The 21,547-nt window shown below is 31.8% G+C and overlaps 2 protein-coding genes across 2 annotated transcripts; both read right to left on the bottom strand.

Moving 5' to 3' along the window:
• Nucleotides 1-1,170: 1,170 nt before the first annotated feature.
• On the bottom strand, nucleotides 1,171-14,252 carry LOC119607882 (lateral signaling target protein 2 homolog). The gene is made up of 5 exons (XM_037962006.1): nucleotides 13,122-14,252; nucleotides 6,759-6,899; nucleotides 5,950-6,690; nucleotides 4,386-5,884; nucleotides 1,171-3,049 (listed from the first exon to the last, which is right to left on the bottom strand). The coding sequence occupies exons 1-5, from the start codon at nucleotides 13,155-13,157 to the stop codon at nucleotides 1,936-1,938; spliced, it is 3,531 nt and encodes a 1,176-aa protein (XP_037817934.1). The 5' UTR covers nucleotides 13,158-14,252; the 3' UTR covers nucleotides 1,171-1,935.
• Nucleotides 14,253-16,909: 2,657 nt separating this feature from the next.
• On the bottom strand, nucleotides 16,910-21,503 carry LOC119607897 (serendipity locus protein H-1). The gene is made up of 3 exons (XM_037962026.1): nucleotides 20,110-21,503; nucleotides 18,403-20,033; nucleotides 16,910-17,904 (listed from the first exon to the last, which is right to left on the bottom strand). The coding sequence occupies exons 1-3, from the start codon at nucleotides 21,246-21,248 to the stop codon at nucleotides 17,870-17,872; spliced, it is 2,805 nt and encodes a 934-aa protein (XP_037817954.1). The 5' UTR covers nucleotides 21,249-21,503; the 3' UTR covers nucleotides 16,910-17,869.
• Nucleotides 21,504-21,547: the final 44 nt, after the last annotated feature.

Genomic DNA, 21,547 nt, shown 5'->3' with positions numbered 1-21,547 from the left:
AGTTCTAGTTCAGTTCTAGTTCAGTTCTAGTTCAGTTCTAGTTCAGTTCTAGTTCAGTTCTAGTTCAGTTCTAGTTCAGTTCTAGTTCAGTTCTAGTTCAGTTCTAGTTCAGTTCTAGTTCAGTTCTAGTTCAGTTCTAGTTCAGTTCTAGTTCAGTTCTAGTTCAGTTCTAGTTCAGTTCTAGTTCAGTTCTAGTTCAGTTCTAGTCTAGTTCAGTTCTAGTTCAGTTCTAGTTCAGTTCTAGTTCAGTTCTAGTTCAGTTCTAGTTCAGTTCTAGTTCAGTTCTAGTTCAGTTCTAGTTCAGTTCTAGTTCAGTTCTAGTTCAGTTCTAGTTCAGTTCTAGTTCAGTTCTAGTTCAGTTCTAGTTCAGTTCTAGTTCAGTTCTAGTTCAGTTCTAGTTCAGTTCTAGTTCAGTTCTAGTTCAGTTCTAGTTCAGTTCTAGTTCAGTTCTAGTTCAGTTCTAGTTCAGTTAGTTCAGTTCTAGTTCAGTTCTAGTTCAGTTCTAGTTCAGTTCTAGTTCAGTTCTAGTTCTCAGGCCGAATTACCGCAAATGTGATAATGTAACATTTTTCATAATTTTTATTTTTTAAATAATGGCATTTGAACAGAAATTTAGCACATTTTAGCTTAATTTCGTTATCGAAATATGTTGCAATATACTCGATTCCGATACTCTAAGTTTCGTTGTGGTATTGAAATTATTAAAGTGGAAGTTTATGTTGTTGCCTTCCGATCTGAACAATTTTTATGTAAATTAAACTTAGTTTCTATAGCTGTAACTTACCCTAAAATAATTTCCAACTTACGTAGTTAATGTCAAACCTTAAACTTTACAAATTAATAAAAAAGAAGTTTTATTTTTTTAATTAATTTTTTTAATAAGTTTTACAACAAATTGAAATTTGTTATTGTCTAATTGTCTTATGTAAAAAAAGTAAATATACACATTGATTTAAGAGTTATACATACATTTTGCAGTTTTTTGTTGGTTTTGTTTGTTTTTTTTTTAATAAAATACACTAAACATTTTACTACACAATTTTAAATATTGTGTAAAGTCCTATTAAATAAAAAAATAAAATAATAATTGTAATAATAATAAAAAAGAGAAAACAATAAACGAAAACGAAACAATGTTAAATTGTATTTAAGCTAATAATAAAAATTAGTATACACGGTTTTTCTTCTTTTTTTGTTTTGATAATTTAATAAAATATTATTAGAAAATTATAACTAATAGAAAAAATAACACATTGACAAAGCTAGAGGAGAGTAAAAGATAGAAACTATAGTTTTAAACCCAAAACCCAAAATAATATTTGAGAAATGTTATAATTAATTAATGAACGACAAATGACTGTTGTATGTTTCTTTGTATTAAATTAAAATCATGTAGAGTTTATGTTTAAAATTAATTAGTGAATATGTTTATAACACAAATTGTATTTGGAAAATTCTGGTTCAAAAATAGTTTAGAAAATTTCTTGAAATATTGAATTTTAAATCAGCAGATTTTAAAAAGAAATCTTTCAGATTTCAAAAATATTTCTTAAAAATTATGCAATTCAATGTATTTATTTGTTAACTTTTTAAACATTTCAAAGCAAATCTAATTTTCAAATTCCAAACACCTGAAGGAAACTTGTAATTCAATCCGTAATACTAAAACAATCTACTTTTCAAATTCAGACTTATTTATAAAAGGATTCTATATAGAAATTTTCTAATATAATTTCTACCCAAAAAAGTTAATAAAATTTTATTGCCGATAAACTCAAAACAAGTGAAACTGTAGTGCAATAACGCAAATGAAAAGTGAAGTGAAAGGAATAATATTATAAAATATTAATTAGAATTTAAATTTATCATATTTATATATAAAAAAAATACACACACACATAAAATGTTTTTTTGTTTTTGTATAAAATTTCTCTACTAATCAATAGCTCTAGTAGTGGTAACAGGACGACGTAAACGAGGTTCGTTGTTGGTGTTGTTTGTTGTTGTTGTTGTTTGACTAACTAACTGAGAATGGTGATTGTGGTGGTGGTGGTTTTGTTGATGATTATTATGATTAAGAGCAGACGTAGTCGTCGTAGTTATGGCATTTGAACTAAGTTCATGGGCATAACAGGAACGACAGACACGTACCGCTTTAGTGAGACCATATTTAGGTAAAGGTGTGGAGTTGTTGGAACAAACACCACAAAATACACCACCACAATTACGGCAGTGATGACGACGTCTAAATGCAGTGAATGGAGTGTTACAAGACATACAACGTGGTGCCTTTTGATCGGGTATCCAGGCAGGTGGTGATAAATGTACCGGAGAAGGGGAATTTAATTGTTGCTGTTGCGGCTGTTGTTGCTGCTGAGTCGTATTAGCATTCGATTCCGATACTCTACGATTCGTTGTATTTGTTGAACGTTCACAAACGGGTGAACTATTTTCCGAAGATGATATTGAGGGCGAATTGCTGCCTGTTGAATTATAACGATTACGAAATATATGATTATGTTGCTGCTGACGTAGTTGCTGCTGTCTTTGTTGGTTATTAATCGTTGTGGGACAAGCTTGGTTATCTAAACTACGACTACGTTCGATTTGTTGTCGTTGATTAGCTGCTGCTGCCGCCGTTTCTTCGCTCGTTATAGTATTACTAGTTATCGCTGTACCCGTTGAATGACGATAGGCTCTATTGCCTTCATTGCTACTGCTACTGGTATTACTGTTGCTGCTGCTGCCATTGCTGCTATTACTACTGTTCGATTGATTATCACCCTCGGGATTAACCTCTTCGGCTGAATAAATACTTTGACTTGATCCCGCACTCTCTTGTATCACATCATTTTCGGAAGCCCTAAATTCAAATAATTCATTATCTTTGGGCTTTTCCGGTATGTCTAACTCTTCTTGAGCCGGTGACATATTCATTAGGAAAACACTACGCAGTATTTGCCGTAAGTCAAAAGCAAAGTTTGTTTGCAATTGATCTGCAACGCCAGCAATACATACAAACAAACGATGAAGTAAATTTTCCTTGTTTCTAAAAGAGAGAAAGAAAAGAAAACAAAGCGTTAAGTACAATATCAGATAAAAATAATAAAAAGCAAATAATAAATAAAAATAGGGTTTTATTTTAATTTACTTTGTTCTAATGTGAATCATTTCATTATTAGAGATTGTTTGTATAGATAATAAATATTTGTTTTTATTTAACTGATAAAGATATTTTTATAATTATGTATACAAAATTGGGTCTTTCTACTATAGTGTTTAATCAATATATTTACAAATTTCTATTTTTATTCTATGAAAATAACAATTGATTAATTTGTGATATTGATTTTAAAGTTAAAAAATCATCAATTATCAAATTAGATAAAAATCATTTGAATATACATATGTATATATGTATATATATATATATATTTTTTTTTTTTTAAATTTTCAGAAAATATAATAAGATTTTGAAATCTTAATACTTTTGCAAATTAACACAGAATTAATGATCTAGTTAAGTTCTAGTTTAGTTCTAGTTCAGTTCTAGTTCAGTTCTAGTTCAGTTCTAGTTCAGTTCTAGTTCAGTTCTAGTTCAGTTCTAGTTCAGTTCTAGTTCAGTTCTAGTTCAGTTCTAGTTCAGTTCTAGTTCAGTTCTAGTTCAGTTCTAGTTCAGTTCTAGTTCAGTTCTAGTTCAGTTCTAGTTCAGTTCTAGTTCAGTTCTAGTTCAGTTCTAGTTCAGTTCTAGTTCAGTTCTAGTTCAGTTCTAGTTCAGTTCTAGTTCAGTTCTAGTTCAGTTCTAGTTCAGTTCTAGTTCAGTTCTAGTTCAGTTCTAGTTCAGTTCTAGTTCAGTTCTAGTTCAGTTCTAGTTCAGTTCTAGTTCAGTTCTAGTTCAGTTCTAGTTCAGTTCTAGTTCAGTTCTAGTTCAGTTCTAGTTCAGTTCTAGTTCAGTTCTAGTTCAGTTCTAGTTCAGTTCTAGTTCAGTTCTAGTTCAGTTCTAGTTCAGTTCTAGTTCAGTTCTAGTTCAGTTCTAGTTCAGTTCTAGTTCAGTTCTAGTTCAGTTCTAGTTCAGTTCTAGTTCAGTTCTAGTTCAGTTCTAGTTCAGTTCTAGTTCAGTTCTAGTTCAGTTCTAGTTCAGTTCTAGTTCAGTTCTAGTTCAGTTCTAGTTCAGTTCTAGTTCAGTTCTAGTTCAGTTCTAGTTCAGTTCTAGTTCAGTTCTAGTTCAGTTCTAGTTCAGTTCTAGTTCAGTTCTAGTTCAGTTCTAGTTCAGTTCTAGTTCAGTTCTAGTTCAGTTCTAGTTCAGTTCTAGTTCAGTTCTAGTTCAGTTCTAGTTCAGTTCTAGTTCAGTTCTAGTTCAGTTCTAGTTCAGTTCTAATACTCACTTAAATTTCGTTCTCCCGGATGCTCTAACCGTCGATTTATTATCTTCTAACAGTGATGACGACGAAGAGGGAGTTTCTATGTCCAGAACACCAATTGAAGACGTTGCTTTACTATTTTCCATAGTAGAATCTTCTTTTGTTGCACTATTGCCACCGACATTGCCAACACATTCATCGCAACCGTTTGTATGTTGCTTATCGCCACCATGACGATGAGGACGACGATGATGATGGCCATGGCCATGAGCGTGGACATGATGAACACGATGCCTATGATGACTTTGGTTATGCTGCTGGCTTGTACTGCTGCGATTATTTGCTGAAGACGTTGAATGTGTATGATGATTGTGATGATGATGGTGATGATGATGTCTATGATGATGACGATGAGATCGTGTATGATCTTTTGTACAGACCTGTTGAGTCTGATTTTGACTAACGGGCTGTTGTTGTTGCTGATCGGTGCTGTAACGTCTTCTTCGAGTACAAGAAGACGTAGTTGTTGTTGTAGTTGAGGAAGGATTATTAATGGAACTTTGTTGAGATATAGAGATTTCTTCAGAGTCTTGTAAGCGTAAACTAGCAGTGGTGTTAGAGGTGGCAGAATTATTGTTATCGTGATTTTCTTTTTCTATCTGTTGCTGTTCCTGTCTGCTGGTGGTGTTTAAGGCCTTAGCACTAGTACTGGGCAGTTCCACATCCAAATTATCATTACAATCCTCATTTGTAGGCAAATCGGAATCACTGACTATAAAATTATCGGTTAAAGGCACCTCCTGCGGTTGTAATAAATTACCCAAAGTAGTGTTGGAAATTAAATAACCCGTGGCACAATCAGCTGAGGCCATTTCCAGATTAATAATCTGATCTACCATACTTTCAAGATTCATAATACCTTCTACCACATTATCCAAATTAAAATTATTTGTCTCTTCTTCATCATCATCCTCGTCCTCAAGATTCGAATCAATTTCACTTTTATCATGGCTCTCATCGTCACCATTTATATCAGAATCATCATCATCGGCATAATGATCGTCATCATCATGATGAGCTGACATGAAATTATCTTTTTCTCTTTCCCCATCATCATCATCTTCATCATCATCGATCCAGCTGTCGGGAGAGGTGGTGCCATTACTCTCATTACCCGCTGATGTTGTTGAAACCAATGAATGTGACGATCTAGGCGAGGAAGGTGTTGATGACACTGGTGTATTATAGGTGGAACATTCATCTGATGACGAACTACTAGTTGTGGACGGTGCTGGCGAAGGACTGTCAGCTCTTCTCGTTGGTTTTGTCTTAAATGTTTTGCACGATGTTGACGACATCGATGTAGACGATGACTTGTGTTGCAATTTAGAGGTAGTAGTGTTGGTTTTGAGTGAACCTGCATTCTCGACATTTTCTTGGGGAGAATTTTCACTATATTTGCTACTTTTGGTATTATTATTGTCGGCAGCTGCAGAGCCAGCATCTTTTGAATTCAAAGTGTCCTAAAAGGAATAATATAATATATATATTTGTTATTTTTACTTGATGTATTTGGTGACTAACTTACCTTTAAACTTATTTCCTCATTTGTACACAATAAACGTTCCAAATAATACAATTCTGTTTCATTGAGATTTCTCAAATAATCACGAACTTTTAGCAAGATGGCTCTAAAAGGCCGAAACATTTCGGACAACTGTTCGGCTGGCATATCCATGTTAAGCGGACCATCGGGATATATAACTAGACCCGAAACAATGGCCAATCTGGGTATGGAAAACATTAAGGCCGGATCAAATGCATCAACTTTATCCTGCTCTAAAAGACCCAGCTTTAAAGCTCTTTGCAAAGTCTCCGAGCAGAGAACACATATTAATTCTTGCATTTCATATTCCTCTTTCGATTTCACCTGAACCATGGCGCTGACATAGCGCCATTCGAATTCGGCAAATAAACGATCGAAACGTTTTAAACTCTCATACAACTGCTCGGTGGCAGCATCATTTTTATCCAAATTCAAACGCTCGCTATTCGGTACATTATTACGTAAACACTGATCGCGTAGCAAATAGCGTACATTATTCAGACTACGTGTTACAGCTTCGGCTAAGGGACGCATTTCTTTACTCTCTTGCTCACGATTCATAATGGATGAACCAGCGGCAAGACATTCAGCACCAAACCACAATTGGCCGGCTAAATTTTCTTGCAAAACTTCTTCGGGAAATTTGGCACGAAATGCACGTTGATCACGTTCATCGCCCAATAATTCTTCGATAATTAAATTGGTTATAGCTAAAACTTTATCCTGGAATTTTAGGAAAATAGTAAATAAAGTATTCAGTTCATATTTTTCTTTTTTACTGAAATACTTACCTGTCCCTGCCTTAATCTGGATACCAAACGTGAACATCTATCGGGCTCGGCTCTACCATCGAAACTATCTAATTCACTAGCCACCGCAGCTAGAGCACGATCTGCATGAAAAAACCGAGCCAATAGGGATTTATCGTCAGCCTTAAAAGGAATTTAAAATAATTATATATATAATTAGTTTGTAAACAATAAACAATTTAACATTTGCTTGCAGTTTATAATTAACGGTAATTAATGCTTTCAAAAACAAGATAAAAAAACAATTTATTGTTTTGTTATTGTTGTTTTAAGTTTGCATAAAAAGTTTCCAATAAACAAGTGTTTAAATTTACATTCTAATTTAATTATAATTTTTTTGTTTTATTTTTAAAATATGAGCTTACAATCAAGATATTAGACCAATATTCTCGATTCAAACTTATTTCAAATTCGGCTATAGATTAGTTTATAATCAATACTATAATCAGCCTATAGTCAAAACTTTATATCAATAATATGGATCTGTCCATATTCATATCTTTAGAATCTAAAGTCAGGAATAAATTAATAAATAAAGTTAGGTAAAACTATAGACCAGTCTATAGTCAATATTAGATTAGCCTACAGTTAAAATTATAGATCAGTTTTTCAGGATTAGAGATCCATAGTCAATAGTATAGATGAGTCTATAGTCAATACTATAGATGAATCTATAGTTAAGACTAAAGATGAATCCATAGTCAAGACTACTGATCAGTCTAAAGTCAAGGCTATTGATCGCTTTAGATCTGTCTTTAGTCAAGACTATAGATCAGTTTACAGTCAAGACTATAGATCAGTGTATAGTCAACACTATAGATTTACTTTTATACTCTGGATTAGTCTACAGTAATCAGTTTGAAGTTTATTTTTTGTTTTTTTTTAACGTATAACGTAATTTTTTCGCTATGACATTTAGTTTTTAACAAATTACTATTCAAACTTCATGCAAAGGCTATTGCTTACAATTATATTTATCTATTTTAATAATTTTCATACAGTTTTCATGTTATTTCTACTATTAATAATAATAATAATAATTTCAAAACCTAGTAATTTGCGTCATAGATAATATCCTGTATATACAAATAACCATTCGTGCATCATTTGCACATTAAACAAAAAAAACAAAAAAACATTGAAATTGTTTGGGGGTTTTCCTTTATTTTTAATCACCTTGACATCTTTCTTTCTTTTTCCTCTTCACAATGACATTGAATTTTCCACAATATAGAACAACATTCACTGAATTAGTAAAAGAATAAAATAAAACACATGTTTAAATGATTCTTTAATTATCATTGATTGAACATATTTTTGCCAATTGATATTAAATTTGGTTAAATTTAAACATTTGACAAACATTGAGGTTATCATAAAATTTTAATGGGGGGCAAACTAATTTCGTTGGAGCAAAATTTAAACAAATAAATGTATTTGCAAAAAATTAAGGCAAAATAGAATAGGGAAAGTAGACTGTTTATGAAAAAACATAAATAACTTAATTGACCGGGTTTAAAAAAAAAAAGAAAAGATGTGTTTGTTTTGAAAACAATTTAAATAGAAGGCAATTTTCTGATTCGATTTGGAAGTTTATATCAAAAAGAAATTTATTTTCAAAATTTTTTTTTAATAACTTTTTTAGAAAGCCCCAAAGAAATTAAAAAAAAAACTGTTAGAAAACAATACCTTTATTTACAAAAGCTAATTTTACAAAAATTCAATTAAATTATGGGGAAATTTAACAAATTCAAGAAAAAAAAGTAAGAGTGCTATATTCGGCTGTGCCGAATCTTATATACCCTTCACCATAGTGTATTTAAAAATTAATTTTCCCGACTGTATCTTTATTATAGCAATAGCAAAACATAATGAACAACAACAACGCTAAACGAAATAAACACACAAAAAAAATACACAAGGCAGTAAAACCAACAGACATCCAAACATACGAAACGAAATACAGAAAAAAACAAAAACAAAATACACAACGCAATGAAACCAACAGTCATCCAAACATACGAAATTCAATACACCAAGAAAACAATATACACAAGGCAATGAAACACACAGCCATCCAAACATACGAAACGAAATACTCAAAAAAAACAAAATACAAAGGCAATGAATAAGCAGTGTTGTTGTTGTTTATTTTTTATGAAATTTTCAGAGGTTGTCTCGGATTTTTGCTTATATCTCCGTTGTTTATGAACGGATTTTGCTGATTTTAAATAGGAAACTTCTCGAAAGCATGTCTGATAGAATTATTGGATCCCGAAGATATCTGGGGTCTTCAGAAAACTGATTTCTATCGACTCCGCTATCTATATGGATTCATAATATATATACTTTATGGGGTCGGAAAATTATATTTTGGAAATTACAAACGGAATGACAAACTTATATATACCCTTCTCACGAAGGTGAAGGGTATAAATATGAGTAATGCACAAAAGTTTCCAACTATAAATTAATCTTAAAAGCGTTTTAACTTATTATTAATATGTATAAATATGTACATATGTATATTGTTTTTAAATTATCTTAGTTGTCATCGTTCAATATTTGTAAGTACATATATAGTAAAGTTACGAGCTCGCTACAAAAAATATTTTTAAAACTAATAGCTTAATTCTTTATACATTACAGAATTAAAGTAACTATTTCTACTAAAAATATGAAACAGTTTGAATATTATATATGGCATGCTATCCAATGTAACGCTACCACAATTGAATCTTCACTTTGGAATGGCTAAAGAATATCAACTTAGCAACAGCTGTTTTAACCAAAAAGTCAAACTGATTTTCGGAAATAGTGGATCTATCGAGGGTAGTTATGTATTTCAAAATAGATTTCTGCTTAGGATTTAAATCAATCAATATCCGTCTTAAAAACATAATTCTAATGTGGGGTGTGGTGTGAAAAAGAATTTTGATACCTTGCACATAAAACAAATTGAATAGTATATGGAGCAAAGTGGTTTGGCGAGCTCTACAATCTAAAAGATCTGAAGAAGTTGGGAGTTATCTTTTTAAATTACTTTTTTTGGCCTCTTAATGTTATAGCTAAACAATTGAACACGTATTTTGCTTTAAGATGCACGACCTAAATTAATAAAATAATATATATAATTAGATCATTTACTTACATATGATAAGGGTATTCTGTTCAACAAAAACTAAAACCAAGTTTTATTTTGTAAAATATCAAAAACTAAAATATTTTCTAAGCTAAACAAAACCCCCTGTAAAAGCAAATAAAAAATGTGACAATGAAACCCACAAATCAGGCTATTCCACGAAAAGTTTGGCATGCAGGTTTAGATAGAGAGAAAGAGAGTATGTAGATTAAAGTGAAAATTGTTTTGTATATATAAAAACAAAAAAAAAAAAACATGAATCATCAGGCAGCCCTCTTACACGGACAATCTGCCTGACCACCCTCCAGTTTAACTTTCATAAAAATAAATTTGTTTATTACCCTTCGTTTGCAAAACCCTTTATAGTATTTAAAGCTGATTAATAAAATATATATAAACTACGTATAATTTTCTCAATAATCACATGGTTATAATTAAGGTCTTTATCATCGCGAGTTAAATCAAATAGAAAATACAAACAAATATAAAAAATTGAACTGCATTTGAACTGCTATTTTTTAACAAACTGTCTTACATATCATCATCAAGTGTGTAAACATGTTGAAGAAAAACAGCAAATAAACGTCAAGATAGATAGACCGAAAAGTATGTTAATGACGTAGTTTTTCTTAGTTTTTATACCCTACACGTTTATAGTGGGGTGGAAATTTGTGTTGATGAAAGGTAAAACTTTTTCAGTATATGGTCTAGTATAAATATGGACATTTATTGAGTAGTCTATATATCTATAATTACTGTAGACTTTGGATTAGTCTATTGATTTACTCTCTTGATAATTCTATGGACTGGCTAGCCTATGCGGTATACATTCATATATCGATGTTAAAAAGTACTGAAAAAATACAATAATAATGTATTTTTGGCTTAATAACTAACTGGAGATCGATCCCCTTGAGGGTATCACTTTAAATAATGTAATACTAAGACATGACCGACTATAGTTTTTGAAGTTTTTTAAACATGCAATTTACATGCTTAATTTTAAATTAAAATTATTTTTTACAAAAAAAAACCCCAAGTTTATGAAATAACAACAAACAAGGAAATTGAATTTTAAATTAGAGTAAAAATAAAAACAAATTGAATAAATTTTTACACATACAACTAAAGTTTAGGAGTACGTTTACATATAGATTGTGACTGACACTTGCAATTGCCCTTTTTACTGTTAAACGTACCATAATAAAAAAAACAAAGTTAAGAAGGCAGTAGAAACAAAGCAAAGACAAAAAATACACTACGCAATTAAAATAAAAGTAAATTTTATATAAAAAAAAAACTTTTTAAAAGTAAGCACTAGCAGCAGATAAAACCATAAGCAACAATATGTTTTCATTATCCCTGTTTTTAATTTTTATATGTTTCTGTTACTTATTGTGTTGAGAGTTGTTCATTGTGACGTTTCTTAATAATTAAAACAACAACAAAACTGACAAATCACTAACAAAAAACGGGAAATATTTATAAGAAATGAAATACATATCTGTAAAAGTATTTGTGTGCAAACAAAGACATAAAACAAAAATAAAATAATAAAATAACAAAAAAAACTACACAAAATAAATATAATGAACAAATCACGAAAATGTTAATAAAGAGTAATAATGAAAAAATATAAAACACGTCGTATAATAAACATGATGATTTACTTTTTTTCAAGTAAAAAAATAATACACAAAACTGCAAAACACAGATACAAAAAACAATGTTGCCAATTTAAAAGTGTTTATAGATTCCCAGTAGTTCGACAAAGAGTCAATGATTCCGAAAAAGACAGTGATTTCCACTAACGTCTAACCACCTGGATGGCTCTAATTCGTCTTTCGTCACGGATGTACTCTTTGTAAATGAGGTAGAATATAATCGTCACTTTATTGTACCTTTGTATGCGAGATAGTGGACACTTAAAAAATAAACTTAAGCTTTTTGTCTGTCTCTACGTAATCTATGGGGTTACGATTAACTTCCTCGTAGGACAAGCACATGTTAAAATAGCTAGTCACCTGAGCAGCCTGTGGCTAGTGGTAGCCCTAAGTGGGTTGCTAAAAAGAAGAAACATTAATATGTACAAAAATTATAACAGGAAAATTTTCTACTTTGGATAGTTCTTAACTAATGCCTCTGTCGAGAGCTAAAATCATCAATAGAGTTTTATAAATACTTTGAGATTAATAGCACTTAAAACGGACATAAACGATTAATTGTACTATTCGTTTCCCATAACACAAACAGACTCTAAACAGACTTCAGTTGGGCCTAAAGATCATTAGCCCGAGAATATATCGAAAAGCAACTTCGTGCTTTTCAAATAGCCTGTAGTTGTCCACTACTGCAGCCCCAAAATGGAAGTTGCTGATGTTTGTTCATTCTATGATACTATTTCCAAAGTTGCTTGTCTTGGCTTGAATATTGGCTTGAATTAAAGTAAAATAAGTTCCTACTTCTATACTTCGTGAATATAAAATATATGAATTTCTTGTATCATGTAAAAGGTCTACGAAAATATAGTTAATATTTTATTTTAATTTTTCCAAATTTATTTTCTATCCGATCTTGTATAATCTGTTTAATTAAGATAGATTATTGGAGAAATACTTCACTTTAATTTAATTACACAATTTCATTTAAAAATGTATTTGATTTCGACTTTCACAAGTTCGTTAAAGATTGAAACCAGAACAAACATTTTTAAAAATATATAGTACCTACATATCCTAGAATGAACAAAGCTTTTATTTTCGGTAAGAACATAAGTATCATTTGTTAGCAATTAAAAAAATTAATCCATAATTTTTAATTTACTAAGACCTGGTTCACACTAGCAAACTTTTGCTGAGAAACTATTGATTTTGTGTGTGAGAGAAAGAGATCATTGATACTTGTTTCTCTTTCTCTCACACACAAAAATCAAAAGTTTCCCAAAAAAAGTTTGCCAGTGTGAACCAGGTCTAATCAAAAGAATTTCAGCGATTTTTTACATATTTTTTAGCAACACTGCTTGAAAAACACGATCACACAACTGCACATATTTATATACAATTAAAACACAACTTAAATACATTACAAAAACAAAGTTAAGTTTTTGTTTTGTTGTTATTGCTGTTTTTTTTTTTTTTGAGCGTTTCATGAGTGTGTGTTTGTGTGTAGTCAGTCTAGTGTAGAGTTACTTTGAGTTGACTTACCTTGGGCTTATTTAACCATTTAAGTAATGTTTCCATTTTTATTGAAAGTTGACGGAATTGCAAACACAGCAACAATAATTATATGTAATAAAAATAAAAATAATAACAACAACTACAAAGGAGTTGATTACAAATGAAGATCACTTTATAATTGTGATTACTGTGTTGTTGCTGCTGCTGTTGTTGTTGGCGATTTTCCTTTTTTTAGCACTCCTCAAAAAACATTGTTAAACACATTTTTTCTTTTAGGTCAAAAAGCAAACTTTTTAACAAGTTGTTTTATTTTTTCTTTCTCGTTATTTTCTTTGTAAATATGTTTAAAAAATGTAGCAGGTATTAAATTTGCTTTATTTCGTAAATTATTTTTTTATTTTTTTTATAAATTTATTTATTTCTTAAATCACCAGTAAAATACGTTTTATTTAAATTATTTATTATTATTTTTAAACAATTTGTTTCTCCTTTTAAAACAATAACAACTTTGTGATTTGAAATCAATTTACAAATGAATCAACCAGCTTGAATTTGTGTTTAATTTTTTTCATTTTCGTGAAACATACAAAACACACTTTTTATAAAATGATTTTTTTTAACAAATAATTCTCTCCACTACACTTGCACAAGCATGTTCGTTGTTGTTGTCGTCGTTCATACAATAATCATCATCATCACCATCAGTTAGCCCCCCTTTTACTTTAGACTTGTTTCACGTTGGTCTCCAACACCAACAACAACAATAAAAAACAACGATAAAATTTATTTTCTTCCTCTTGTTTTTATTCTCCTGCTTGTTTTTTGCTCTGCTTTTCTTTGGTGGTTTGCTGATGGCTTATCAAGCCAGGTGAAAAACACTCTCACTTGGACGTTTTCTTTTCTTTCCTTTTTTTCAACTTGGTTGATTTTAATTTTTCTTTACTGCTTTTATTTTTTCACATTTTTATAGCATTTAATAACAATTTTATTTGAATTTGTTCAAACATATTGTTGGAATAACTTAATTTTAATGTACGCAGTTGATTATTGTAATTTTTCTCGTGAATTTTGTAATAATAAAGGCAAATAGGCGGAGTCTAGTTGGTTAAAAATTGGAACACAATCACACACCAGAGCCCTGCGCCGACAAATATTAACGTCGGCGATGACGGCTGACACTAAAAATATTGGCGGCGGCTTAAAATCGACTGTAAGTAGGCTAAGTTCTCAAATAGGCTCAGTTAGTTTGGAAGTTCCGTAACGTTTCCGTTCTGTGACGTTACGTTGAATGTTTATGTGTAGTTAGTTTCTACGTAGCAGCTGTTTTTAAGAATAAGCTAAAAAAGCAACTCTGATTTGTTGTGTCAAAATCAGAGTTGATTTTCTTTCTTTGTGTTTAAACTTTAGATATAGATTAATTAATATAAATTAATTAATATTATTATATAATTAATGTAATAATAAAAAGTAAAATATTTTATTTTCTTTCTTGGTCTTTTCTTCTTTTTCTTATGGCGTTTATATTGAAAATAATGTCAACTTTTATATTTTCTTTGACATATTTCAGAGCTTTTTCGCTCTTACTTTTTCATTTTCGAATTTTTTTAATTTTAACATTTAGTATGATAATTTTTTAATAAATATTTACTAATTTAAGACGGCAAAACTAACGGCTTACACAGGTTTTCGTAAAGCCCCCTTCACACGAGTACATAAGTAATATGATCTGTCAAAATTTTGTGTAGAAGAGAACGGATGGGATCATCTAAACGCAATATGTAATGAAACCATCACACATTGAGAGAAAATACGGATGGAAAATTTGGCAGTCGTATGGTTCTCTTCATTTTTTGAATTGTTTGTTTGTTTGTTCTTTAAGTTACTTAGTATTCGAAACTAAGATTTATTTGGCCAGTAATTAAAATTATACAACCCCATCACCAATTCTAGCTAGAAAAAACTAGCTCATATGTTCCAATTAAAATTAAAAACTTAGGTTAAGTTAACACGAATGCACATGGCCAAATATGCACCTCAAGAAAAACTGTAACTCAGTACAGTTATCTGACGTCACACATTGGCCAATGCTGTTTGAGACGCAAAACTGTCGAAGGCAGAGCAAAAAGGACGGCCTGATTGCCCTTAAGCGATAATGGCAACGACGCACGACGATCTTCCTCCACCCAGAGCTGAATTACGAATATTTTTTGAATTGATTCAAAAAACAAGCAAGTCGCATTAGATCAGGGATGTATTTTTATGTAAACACATACAAAAAAAGTGAAACAGCTGTTCCATCTTACTTTGTTATTGTTTTATACCAATCGTGTAAACACAAAAAATATAAATCATACGACTTTTATTCTCTTTTTTGTCATACGGATGGAATTTCATTTTACTTTTTCATTAGACTTGTCGTACGTAAAGTGTGACCGTGTGAAGGGCCCTTAAACCAAAAACGAATCAGCTGATTCATTATGGAACGGAACGTAGAGACTAACTGAGCCTTAAGCGACATGGCCACACATCAAATTGTTTGACTCAAAAGGTAAGTTTTTTTGTTGTGTTAGTAAAAAACTCACACCGCATATATACATGTGAGTTTTTTCACTAACACAATAAAAAAACTTACCATTTGAATCAAACAAATTTCATGTGTGGCCGTGTCGCTTTAAAGGCTCTGCGTTCCGAATCGGAAGGTCCGGTTATTCGAGGCCGTGTGCTATATGTTTAGTGTGTGCTACTTATAAAAACAACGGCTATATTGAATGAGTTTGATTGAACGTACATCAGGACATGGTGATGCCAGATATGTTATAAATAATAGTACCAGACTTTTTTATCAAAATAAAAAATACTACTATGTAGTTTTTTTAAACATTGAAAGTCACGAAGAAGTAAATAAAATTTTTTTAATGAAAATGTCAAGCAATATAAGTGTTTAACGCTTATTTAAATATATTTCTATAGTGTTAAGCAAAAAAATGTTAAAACTAATAATACTGGCATCACTCGTGTGTTAAAATAATTACAATAAAGAATGCCGGCCACAGGCGATTGCCAAAAAACGCAAAAAGTTAAAATATTTTTTATTTTTTACCGTTTCGCGAATTTGTGAATATTTAAACACATTATATAAAGGTAAATAAAGACAATGACGATGGAATTAATTTATTTTTGAATGATTATAATATAAAAACAAAGACATTGCCGCCAGTAGTTGTGGTCCTGATTGTAGCTAAGCTATTAGGGGTTCCCGTAATTAACTGAATTGAACTGAAAATACGCAGTTACAAATGAAACTTTAGAAAATTCAATTTTGTTTTAGGTTTAAATAATGAAACAAAATTAAAAAAGCAAGAAGTTAGTATGTTCGATCATATGAGGCCCTGTAATGGACCAATCCTCACATTTGCTGTAATTCTAGTATGTTAGAAAATATTCGAAGAAATACACCTAGTCCACTATCGACCCTGTTATGTTTTCTTTTAACAGAGCTTCTGGTGTGAATCGATCCCACGATTTCCGTGCTGCCAGTTTAGGACACTATAGTGTCCTAGTTTTTATAACATTTAACCTACAAAATTTAAGAGCGATCATCTTTAAAAAGCCCTATGGAGTTTTCTAGAAATCTACAGAATTTGAAAACAATTAATCCCAATTATGTATATCGAAACCTTTTATTTTATCCTTGAATATGTATACTTTAATTACTTAAACTATAGTATGTTTATACCTGAAATTTTGAACCACAATAGACACAAAAAAAAAATTTTATTAAAAAACATTTTATTTTCTTTTTTTTTACAAAAAAGTTTTTTTTTACACTACACTGCTAAGACTATATAAAAAATGTTCAAATTATAATTTAAAGAACATTGTTTTGCAAAAAATATATAACATTCGATTTATTATTTTTGTTTAGGTCTATTTAATTAGTATGGTATGATGGGTTGGTCTGTCTGTCGTTACTGGACAAAATACCACAAAATATTTGTGGTTTTTAGTTTTATATACTTTGTTTCTTTTTCATTGTCGAAATAAAAAACAAAATTAAACAAAAACTAAACTAAATTTGTAATTATTATCAATCACTGAATAAAAAATAAAGTAATTTAAAAAAACTTAAAGTATATTACAAAATAACTAAAAATACACAAAATCACACAACATTAATCTGGACTAAAGATTTGTAAATAAAAAAATAAAAAAAACAAATTAACTTAACTAAATTTACGGAAAAATAATTGTTGTTACTTTGGATTAAGATAAATTATGTTGAGCTGTTGTGGCTTGTTTTGGTAAATTACGATTGTTAAAGAGGCCCAATTTCGTATTTGAAAATAACAGAGTATCGACAGAGGGCAAAGCTTGATTTGATTTCATTAGAACGGGACCAGCATTGACCGTTAGCGGCAAGTATAGTTGGTTTATAAATGATGATGGATTCGTATTACCACCTGTACTACTGCTACCACCATTTGTGGTAGAATTGGTGGCTTTCAAATATCTTTGATTGTTATTATTGATTTGTATCAAATCGGGAACGCTGACATTTGTTATCAGTTGCGGCAAATAGGTGTGGGCCGTTGCCACAGTACCACGACAATCTTCAATCCTCATGGCGGTTATGGGAGCATTTGTGGTAATAATTTGATTATTAGCAATGGTGAAGGGTGGCAATAGAAATTATTGTGTTGTAAAATCATTTGTAGTTGTTAAGGTTGAAGAGGGGGCAAATTCCATTGACGCAGGTGAGGAAAATGGTGAGGATTCTATGATGAACATATCGATTGTTTTTTAATCGAATCTGTAAGTAAGAAAAGAAATGGTTTAGTTAATTAAAATCATCAATCTATCTACTATCTATCTTATCTATCTATCTATCTATCTATCTATCTATCTATCTATCTATCTATCTATCTATCTATCTATCTATCTATCTATCTTTCTATCTATCTATCTATCTATCTATCTATCTATCTATCTATCTATCTATCTATCTATCTATCTATCTATCTATCTATCTATCTATCTATCTATCTATCTATCTATCTATCTATCTATCTATCTATCTATCTATCTATCTATCTATCTATCTATCTATCTATCTATCTATCTATCTATCTATCTATCTATCTATCTATCTATCTATCTATCATCTATCTATCTATCTATCTATCTATCTATCTATCTATCTATCTATCTATCTATCTATCTATCTATCTATCTATCTATCTATCTATCTATCTATCTATCTATCTATCTATCTATCTATCTATCTATTTTTTGTCATTTTAAAACTTACCAAATTCTTCAGTTTTTAATTTCAATTCCATATCATGATGCTCCTCTTTGATTTTAAAATGTAAATCGGCCATTGAATCGGATGATATAGCGTTATCTGTGTCGGCGAAATTCGACATAACATGATGATCATGAACATTGGTCGGTAAGGAGGCTTTGTATAGGCCACATTCTTCCATTTCCAAAGCCTGTTCCATTATCAATTCCTCAGCTGAGGTAATACTTAAGCAATGTAAATCGGTAAATGATACTTTGGTTTGTTGTTGTTGTTGCTGTTGCGATTGTTGCAAACGCAGTTGCTGCTGCTGTTGTTGTTGTTGTTCATGGGATGCTATGCTTATTTCCGTACTTGGCTCTATAAATTCCTTTTTAATAATCAAGGGTGGTGGGACTTGTTGAACTTGCTTTGGCATTGGTTGTTTTCTTTCTCTTTTAACCTTTTCAACTTTTGTTGGTTGTTGTTGCTTAGATGACTGCTGTTGATGCTGCGTTGTTTTTAAAGTCGTATTGGTGGTATTAGTGTTTGACAATGTTGTACTGATTACATTTATGGGTTTATTATTGTACACCAAGGCTAGCGGAGGTGGGCCACTACCACAATTTGTGGTGACAACTGGCAAATTGGCATGTAGAGAAGCTGAGGATATCAAGAAATTGGATGTTGACGTTGTTGTTGCAGATGTCGTTACTATTGAGCTGTCGAAGTCTGTTTTTGCTATTTGACTTAACACTGCAGGAGTTTGTTTCTTTTTACGTTTAGCTGGAACTTTAGCCAATGGTGGCGGTCCATTTATGGAGCTGGGCTGGTTATTACTCACACTAGTTACAGTTAATAGCGGTTTTGCCAGGGTAATCGTAGTAAAGACTGTAGTGGGTGCTGTATAATGAGACGATGTTGTTGTGGTTGTTATTGCAGTAGAAAATGTTGTTAATATCTTCTGTTGTTGCTGATGTTGCTGTTGTAGATCGTTTGTTTCCATTTTTTTGAGATCAATGGGGTTTTGATTTGTTGTCGTTGCCGAGGAATTGTTGCTGTTGTTGTTCTTTGCTGAGGCTCCAGCCGTTGTTTTAACTTCGTTGGTTTTCTTTTCCTTTGGTGTACGTGTTGATTTTTTCGAACAATATGATGGTATATTCTCCAACATTTCACCGGTTTTGTGATCGACTTTATGACGACGTCTGGTGTGTTTGAGCCAATTGGGAAAGTTGGTAAAATCTCTGGGACAATAGTTACATTTGAATGGCCTCTCACCGGTGTGTATATTCGAATGCTGCTTAAGTTTGGAATTCGAAATGAAGGATTTATCGCAGACGGTGCAAGCAAATGGCCTTTGTTCCAAATGCACTAAATTGTGTACCTTGAGACAACGTTCGGTTTTGTACATTTTGCCACACTTCTCACAGCGATACGAACGTGTCTGTGCGTGGTATTTTTGATGCCGTTGCAGATGACTGCGCTCTTGAAAACGTTTTTGGCATTCGGAACATTCATATGGTTTTTCTGAGGTATGTATGCGTTGGTGATGTGTTAAGTTTATCTTCTGTACAAATTTCTGTCCACATATCTCACAGCCGTATTTCTTATTTTCGGTATGAATTTTGCGATGCATCCACATGCTTCCAAGTTTAAGGCTAAAAAAATTAGAAAGTTTATGGTTTAGAAAACTCCATTTCTATGAAAAATTTATTAAATAAAGTTATTACTTACCACTTTCCACAATCGGGACACTTTTTCCAAGCATCCTTTCGTGCATCAATAGGACGATGTGTTTTCAAATGTTTCTTTAACGAAGTCTCGACATCGAATTCTCTCTCACAATCGGGGCATTTGTAAATTAAACGATGATTGGTGTGTTTATTTAGGTCGGGACTGCGGAATATAAGATTTTCACAATCCAGACATTTATACAACGGTTCGGGTAAAACAAAGGGTTTCACTGCTGCACTTTCCTTATTTATAGGTGTATCTAGTGCTGCGAGGGGAGGTGGCTGGTTATTTGCCAACATTAACTCTTTTTGTTGTTTGCAGTTGTTGTTGTGCAGTTGCACTGTTTGCGTGTTGGCTATAGAACCGTTATTTAACTTTGGTAATTCTACCTGTGGTTTAATAAAAGTTTGATGTATACGCATAATGGGTGCTAAGGAAGGAGGACCCGTTTCCGCTTTGACCAAACGGGTGGGAGACTTTTCTTTGCGTATATGTTGCTCCGCCTGCAGAGGCTTAATGCTACGTTTTAATGGTGAAAATGAAATGCCAGTGGAAGGTTTGAGGAAAGTCCCACTAAAATCGGTTTGTTCCTTCTTAACCACGACCTTCAATTCATTCTTATCATTTGCCGGCAAGGAATTACCATTACTCGAGGCTGATGGTGAGGCCTGTAATGACTCTCGGCTTGTATTACAGCTACCGCCACCAACACCACCTACTACCCCATTGCCAACACTGCCATTACTTACATCTAACTGAGAGGTCTGGGCACTTTCATCCAACACTCTCCAAAAGTCGGACGATGACAAACTATTGCCTCCAATGGTGCCGGAAGGATCGGCGCTAATGGTTACACACGCTGAGAGGTCAATGTCTAGCGATTCATCTTTTATGCTCGATATTGAATCGAAATTATTCATACGCAGTAAAGTGCTTAGTATTTCATCACTCTGTTGTTTACTGGGTGTGGGGGGATTTAGCTGGTTGGAATTGGACATTGAATTGAGATTGGGAATAGTGGATGCACTGGTGGATTTTAACATTAACGCTGCCATTGTTGTTGACGAAGAAGAACCGCCAACACCACCCATTATTATTTTAGGCGGCAATTTACTACTTGTCTCTGCTTCTTCTTTCATACTTTTTTTATTACAATATTTATTTATGTCACTATTTTTAGAGGTTATGCCGTCTATACAATTTATTTTCGGCACTCGATCGCTTACACATTCATTAATGTTTTTTTCGTTTAGTAAATTAATTTCTTCATTGATTTTTATTGTTTTTTACGTTTAATTAAAACACTATGACATGAAAATTTCACAAGTAAAAATATTACAATCACCCTTCAGAACGACGCTTTGTTTTTGACACGCCATTTTTATTTTTGATTTTCGCTTCCTTTTGTCTGGTGTTTCGTAAAAACAAAAATACCCTG

The sequence above is a fragment of the Lucilia sericata genome, unplaced genomic scaffold (assembly GCF_015586225.1).
Source record: "Lucilia sericata isolate MDLA Ls3-8-SP2 unplaced genomic scaffold, ASM1558622v1 Contig000758F_arrow, whole genome shotgun sequence".
Classification (NCBI taxonomy): Eukaryota; Metazoa; Arthropoda; class Insecta; order Diptera; family Calliphoridae; genus Lucilia; species Lucilia sericata.
This window is presented reverse-complemented; position numbering and strand designations above follow the sequence as displayed.

What these genes read in the sequence shown, in the direction of transcription:
- LOC119607897 (XM_037962026.1), bottom strand. Translation starts at nt 21,248, where the DNA reads ATGAAAGAAGAAGCAGAGACAAGTAGTAAATTGCCGCCTAAAATAATA. An exon ending in TGTCCCGATTGTGGAAAGTG is followed by an intron (nt 20,034 to 20,109) that starts GTAAGTAATAAC and finishes TAATTTTTTTAG; the next exon opens with CCTTAAACTTGGAAGCATGT. An exon ending in ATTAAAAACTGAAGAATTTG is followed by an intron (nt 17,905 to 18,402) that starts GTAAGTTTTAAA and finishes TCTTACTTACAG; the next exon opens with ATTCGATTAAAAAACAATCG.
- LOC119607882 (XM_037962006.1), bottom strand. Translation starts at nt 13,157, where the DNA reads ATGGAAACATTACTTAAATGGTTAAATAAGCCCAAG. An exon ending in CCAGATTAAGGCAGGGACAG is followed by an intron (nt 6,691 to 6,758) that starts GTAAGTATTTCA and finishes CTAAAATTCCAG; the next exon opens with GATAAAGTTTTAGCTATAAC. An exon ending in TCCGGGAGAACGAAATTTAA is followed by an intron (nt 3,050 to 4,385) that starts GTGAGTATTAGA and finishes TCTCTCTTTTAG; the next exon opens with AAACAAGGAAAATTTACTTC.